We start from the raw sequence: 6,259 nt of genomic DNA, 5'->3' as shown, positions 1-6,259 counted from the left end.
TGAACCTCTGTGGCTAGACAACCTTCATAAATGCAACCCAAGATGTCTTTTACTTTGTTGCATGATTCTCGAGGCACCAATTCTTAATAATGACCTGATTTTCTTAGGGAATCAATTGGAAATCAAAAAACGGAAAAAGAAAGGGGTAGTGTGAATGGAGATTGTGTTTCTCTATACATAAAACATAGCATAAATCAGTTGAGTATGGTTCCCAATGTTGGGAATGTGCACACAAATCAAGAAATCCTAATTTAGCATAATCAGTTTGGAGGAAAATTCTTAAAAAAAGAAAGAATCAATGAAGATGATAGAGAAGAAGAAATGCATACCTCTACATGACAATGGTGTTGTGGGATGGCTCAAATATGCTGGGACATAGTTCTTAAGGCTGAAAATGTCATAAATCCCAAGAAATATCTATTTTAGGAAAAATGGCTAGAGAAAATCCCCAAAAGAGAAAAAAAAGAGGAAGAAGATGATGATGAAAAAGATGACACTCACCTCAATGTTGCTGGAGTTTTGACTGGCACAGATCCCAAGGAAGAGTGTGGCATGCCCCCTAGGTGAGGTTGGTTAGGGTGAAGAAGAGGGTATTTATCTAAAACTCAAAGAAAAAGAAGGTAAAAATGGGGGTGTTGACCCCCTTAGGGAGTGAAAAGAGAGGATAATGGGGTTGGGGTACCCTAGTGGGCCCCACCTAGTCCCACTTATGTGCCAATTCAAAACGGGTCCTATTCAGATCCAGTTTGGATCCATTCAACTCAAAACACCAAATCGGGTTTTATGCCTAAAAACTTTTAAAAATACACTAAATCTCGTATCTTACATATATATTTTCTAACTTAAAAATAGAATAATCAAATTCTCTTTAGTTATTAAAAAAATTCATGAAAACCTAATTTGGATCTACCCATTTGGGTCCAAACCCATATGGACTTCAGGTCCATAAAACAAATCTATTTCTTTTCCAAACTAAATCTTATATTTTGTTAAAACAAAATAAATTATTTTAACTTCAAATATTTTATAGTTTGAATACTTTCTTGAATTAATAATTATATTGATTAAAATATTCTACTTAAATTATTTATAACGAAAATGCATTTTTGATCAAAATCCTTTTGCAAGCTTCCAAATACATCTAGTTAAGCTCAAAACACTTTGAAAACAGCTTAATAAGTCATAACTCACTAAAGTGTATAGTTTTAATTATAAATTAAATGTTTTAAACAGTTAATTATCAAAAAATATCTAAAAATGCTAATTATGCCCTTATTGACCAGAAATGAGTAAATGAACTAGTAAATTACTGATAAATAAAATTTAAAAGCCATAAACACATTTCTAACTTGTAAAGATGATTTCTTTATTGTTTATAATCTTAAAAAATTACAGGTTTTACAACTATATTTGCAAAGGTCAAAATGTATTTATAGATATCCAATCAAAGTGCAAACGTCAGGGACATTCACAATAGGTGACTATGAATGTCGGCGCACATTTTTAGACCTCCTTGAAGAGTATTTACTTAAGTGGGGTTCACAAGGTATCTTTGCGAAGTTCATACTATATTTGTGAATGTTGGCAGAATTTTCTTTTTATTAAAAGGTTACAAACTTCCTACAATGTACGTATATATTTTGTAAACCTCAGCAGGTTTACACGTGCAAAGGGCAAAAATATCCTAAAAAGTTGAGAATAAGATATTTTGGATATGTGAGAGATTTCAGCAATTTGGTAGGCATTTCATAAAGCGCACAACTATGCAATGACAGTACAGTCATTTTTTGCTTATTTATTTGTGAGACGGAATCATGTCAAAGTGTATTGTCTGAGCTCCTTTGGATGTCATCAATATCAAGATCAATGGCATCGAAACATGTTTGGATGAGATGCCCATAACTTGGATGGGCCTCACTTTTTCCCTATGTTCGTGTTTTGGATGTATGGCATCTAAATGGTTTAAAATGAATGGCTCACAACGAGCATTATTATCTGTTTGATGGTTTAAAATGAATCACAACCATAAGGTCATTTTGACCGAAAAAAACATCAAAAAAGTGGAATTTGCAAAACAATCATAGCAAACTTTAATCCGGTTTAACACCACCTACAACTTAGCAAACATATCATTTTTCCAATGGTGTATATATAGTGTATGCAACAAAAAATAAACTTTTGATTTAAAAGTTTGATAAATGTTTTAGTTTCAAAGAAATTAACTTGCATGTGGAAATTTTTGCGTGCGAAGATTTTCTTTTTAGTATCGGTTATGATAGTGCAAGTTCATCGTTCATTAACAACGTGGGGAGTCCGCTTGTCTGGCAGGAGCAGTTTTCGAAAACAAGTTCATCGTTCATCAACCCCCTGCTCAAAAGATTTTCTTTTGTAATAAATCTATAAATAACTGAGCCAATTCCATTTTGACTAGTTATCATTTTAAAGGCCGACAGAGAGGGAGAGAGGTGTGGCTTTTATGGTTTTTAGACGACTCAGAAACCACCCACTTTTTTTGGATCGCAACATGAATTTTTTTTGTTTTTTCAATATGCAACTATGCAAGTTGGGGAATAAGCCCTTATGAGATCCTTCAGTCGTGATAGTGCAATATAACCATCAAGCTACGGGCAAAGCCATTCGACCCGTTGCCAAGACAGGAAGAATTTGTATTGGCCGCCCCCCGTCTTTGCGGAATCGTCCACATAAAACCACTCCAAGTACCTCAATTGCCCACTAGGTAGGTCTCCATTTCACTTTAACTAAGACCATGGGTGTACACCTTGGAGATCAAACACAGGACATGACAATTGTGACCGCCCCTACCCACGTGAGTATAGGCCATGGCCCATGGAGAGAGAGAGACGTGATTATTATTTAAATGTTAAAAATAAGTAAAAAAAAAATATATGTTTTTGAACATCGATCGGCACTTTCGGTTGCACTATAGACGCATTACTGGCACCCAGGCAGTTTTAACTCTAGAAATACCAAAACGCCCTCTTAGACTTAGTAGTTACATAATTGGAACACACCCAACCTCTACTGATGCACCAACTAAAAAGGAACCATCGAAACCACACAGTCCCACACTGGGAGAAGTGTGAAACCCGCAGAATCCCATGAGTTTGGCCCCAATCACGACCTCAGCTTGGCCATCTCCTTCCTGAGCGCATTGGCCCTAACGAGGCTGCCGATGGTGTTGAAGGCCAGCTTGAGGTCGTCCACGGGGTTGCCGGGCACCACCGTCTTGTAGAGGTAGCTGTCGAACGTCATCTTCTGCACGTACTCGTCTGCGCACATCTCCACGAACGCCTCCCTCGCCGGGTTGGATCGGTAGAACACCTTCTGAAGGATGTCCAGGACCTTGTAGGTAGGCCAGTAGGTCCGGTCCCACTTCTCCAGGTAACGTCGGAGGTCGCCCTCGTCAATCATCCGGCGGCCGTTCATTGACCCCTCGACGATAGCCTCCGCGCACATCCGGCCGGACTTGGCCGCGAAGTAGATGCCCTCGCCTGAGCACTTGGTCACGTAACCGGCCGCGTCACCGACCAGGGCGACCCGGTCCTTGACTCGCCTGGGCCTTGGGTGCTCTGGGATCGGGTGCGCCTCCACCCGGATGATCTTTCCCCCCTCGATCTTGTCCTTGGCCCTGTGGCGGGTTGCCAACTGGAAGAACAATGGAAAGTTAAGACACGAAGCACAAGCGGAAGTGAAAGAGAACAATGAAAATGAAAAATAAATAGGCATAAAGAGGGTGGTAAAAATAAATCTTAGATGAATTTTAAGCTTTTCTTTAAAAAAAATATACATTATTCATGTCAATCTTATGATAAGAACAAAAATTTTGAAAAGCAACTAACAATTCTTTAAAAAAAAAGCATTGCTAGTATCAAGGAAGTTCATCTTCATACATGGAGAAGCAAGCACATTACTTTTAGGAAAGAAGCTCCTCATATAAAACTTCGTGTGGTTTTTGTTTTCACAAAAGCAGAAAAAGAAGAGAATGTAGTTTCAAGCTTTTGAAACAAACTCCCCGGAAAACCACCTACAGAGTTCTAATTGGGAACGAACACATCCAGCAATACAATGAATGAAATTTGTGAATGCAAAAAGCACCAAAGACAATGAAGAAACTTTCGAGTGAAAATGAGACAAATTGTGGAATGTATACCAGTATATAATAAGGCAAACTGAAAGAAGATAATTTGCAGAATTCAGAAAGCGATTTTTCATCAATGGGGTAAAAACCAGAAAGTAACGCAAAGTGAACTGTTCGAGCCAATGAGAAAAACAGGGGTTAAAAGGAAGAAAAGGAACAGGACTATGAAATTCGTATGGGAAAATGCCATCTTTGTTTGATGCGATTCAATAGATTTAACGTTGCCGTCAAATTAGTTACACCAAATTCATTAATGATTTACAAGAAAAATAAGAAACAATAAGCAAAAAAGAAGGAATTAAAAAAGGAAATAGCGAAATTTAAGAAAAGAAAGAACATTTCAACAAGCAGCGGGAGGTACACAAAGAAAACGATTATAATTAGGCTAGTAGGACAAATTGATTTCCTCACAATACATTGCATGACCATAATACCAAAAAAATAAAAGGAATTAAAAAAAGTAGAAAAAATGACGACACAGCGGAAAATAAACTAGAATTTGTGAAAAAAACACCACTCTAATTTTCAAAAATAAAAATCAATGCGTTCATGACGTGATATATACTACAATTGAGTTGCTAAAAAGAATCTCGAGAACATTAAGAAAAAAAACACACATCTAATCCCATAAGCAAAATAGCATGAAAAAATCAGTCCTAATTAGCAGCCGAAAATGAAGGGCGGGGGGGGGGGGGGGGGGGGGGAGGGAGAGAGAGAGAAATCGCTCCTTCCCTTGCTCACGCCCAAAGTCCGGATCTATCCCTACCTGGAACTTCTTGATGTCCTTCTTGTTGATCACGGTGCCGGTGCCGACGGCGACGTGGTCGCACTTCGGGAAGACCCAGCCGTAGAAGTCCGGCGAGACATCGTCGCCGACGTACATCTCAGCAAGGTTCTCGTAGTACGCCATCTTCTCGTCGGGAATCCGGATCCTCTCCTGGAAGGCGATCGCATAGTCGTAGTCTCCAGCACCGATCGCCTTCGCCACCCGGCTGTTCGCCCCGTCCGCCCCGATCACGGCGTCCACCTCGAGGGTGCGCTTCGTCCCGACTCCCTCCCCGCCGTCGTAGTGGTTGTAGTGGACGACGTACGGTGCCTCGCCGGACTCCGGCTGGTCGAGCTCAAGGAAGAGCCCGTTGATCACCGTCGCCCCTGACTCGGCCGCGCGGCCGCGGAGGAAAGAGTCGAGGACCTCCCGCCGGACCATCCCGATGTACTCGTGGGGCTTCAGCGTCCGGCCGATGTCAACGGCGACGTTCGAGGGCGAGATCATCTTCATCTTGGTCACCCGCCGGTCGATGATGTCCAGCGGTAGGTCGAACTCGCCAATCATGCACAGAGGAATAGCTCCACCGCAGGGCTTCGCGTTATCGAGCTTCCGCTCGATCAGGAATGTCTCGACGCCGTTCTTCGCTAGGGTTTCGGCCGTGGACCCGCCGGCGGGGCCCCCGCCGATCACAGCCACCCGGAGGTTCCGTCCCTGCAGCGGCCGGCTGGATTTGACCGCGTAGACTACGAGAGGAGCGGGAGCCCTCTCCCGGCGGGGGGATCGGCCGAAGCTCTGAGATTTTTCAAGCAGGGCAGGATTCCATCTCAAGCCCGTAAAAGAGGAGATCGGGAGGCGGACGGAGGAGCTCCGGCAGGTGAAGGTGGCGAATTGGGGTTGGACTCCCGTGGCGGTGGACGACATTTTGATCGGTAACAGTTGGTGTTTCCCGGCGACGGAGAAGTGAGAACACTCTTATCTTCGGGTTTTCTCCATCATTTTATATCTGGATTCCTGGCCGAGGGGATGGGTCGTGAGATCGGTGAGAGGATTCTCGACCGCTGGATTGAGTCAATCGACGGACAGTGTGGGTCGTGGATAACGCGTGGATTTTGAAAGAGGGTGGGATTTCTCCTCACATGTCTTGAATACGGACGGATGACATGAGGGGGTTACATCCACGTGGCCAACGCATGGCCAGTCGAAGGATTAGCCCTTCAAGAGGTCTATCCGGGTCGGGTCGACTCAAATGGACTTAGAATTGGATAATTTGACGCAGAGTTCAGACCTTTTTTATTTATTTATTTATAACCCGAAAAAACAGCACCCAGCAT

At 42.3% G+C, this 6,259-nt stretch overlaps 1 protein-coding gene across 1 annotated transcript; it reads right to left on the bottom strand.

Annotated features, from left to right (window-relative positions):
• Positions 1–2,867: 2,867 nt before the first annotated feature.
• LOC149811903 (geranylgeranyl diphosphate reductase, chloroplastic-like) lies at positions 2,868–5,905 on the bottom strand. Its single transcript, XM_089993963.1, has 2 exons — positions 4,926–5,905; positions 2,868–3,666 (listed from the first exon to the last, which is right to left on the bottom strand). Exons 1-2 carry the CDS (start codon positions 5,847–5,849, stop codon positions 3,136–3,138), a joined length of 1,455 nt encoding a protein of 484 aa, XP_089850089.1. The 5' UTR covers positions 5,850–5,905; the 3' UTR covers positions 2,868–3,135.
• Between the last annotated feature and the right edge of the window lie 354 nt (positions 5,906–6,259).

This window comes from Nuphar pumila, chromosome 17, assembly GCF_984573655.1.
Source record: "Nuphar pumila chromosome 17, dmNupPumi1.hap1.1, whole genome shotgun sequence".
Classification (NCBI taxonomy): domain Eukaryota; kingdom Viridiplantae; phylum Streptophyta; class Magnoliopsida; order Nymphaeales; family Nymphaeaceae; genus Nuphar; species Nuphar pumila.
Note: the sequence above shows the minus strand (reverse complement) of the source record. Positions and strands in the feature narration are given on the sequence as shown.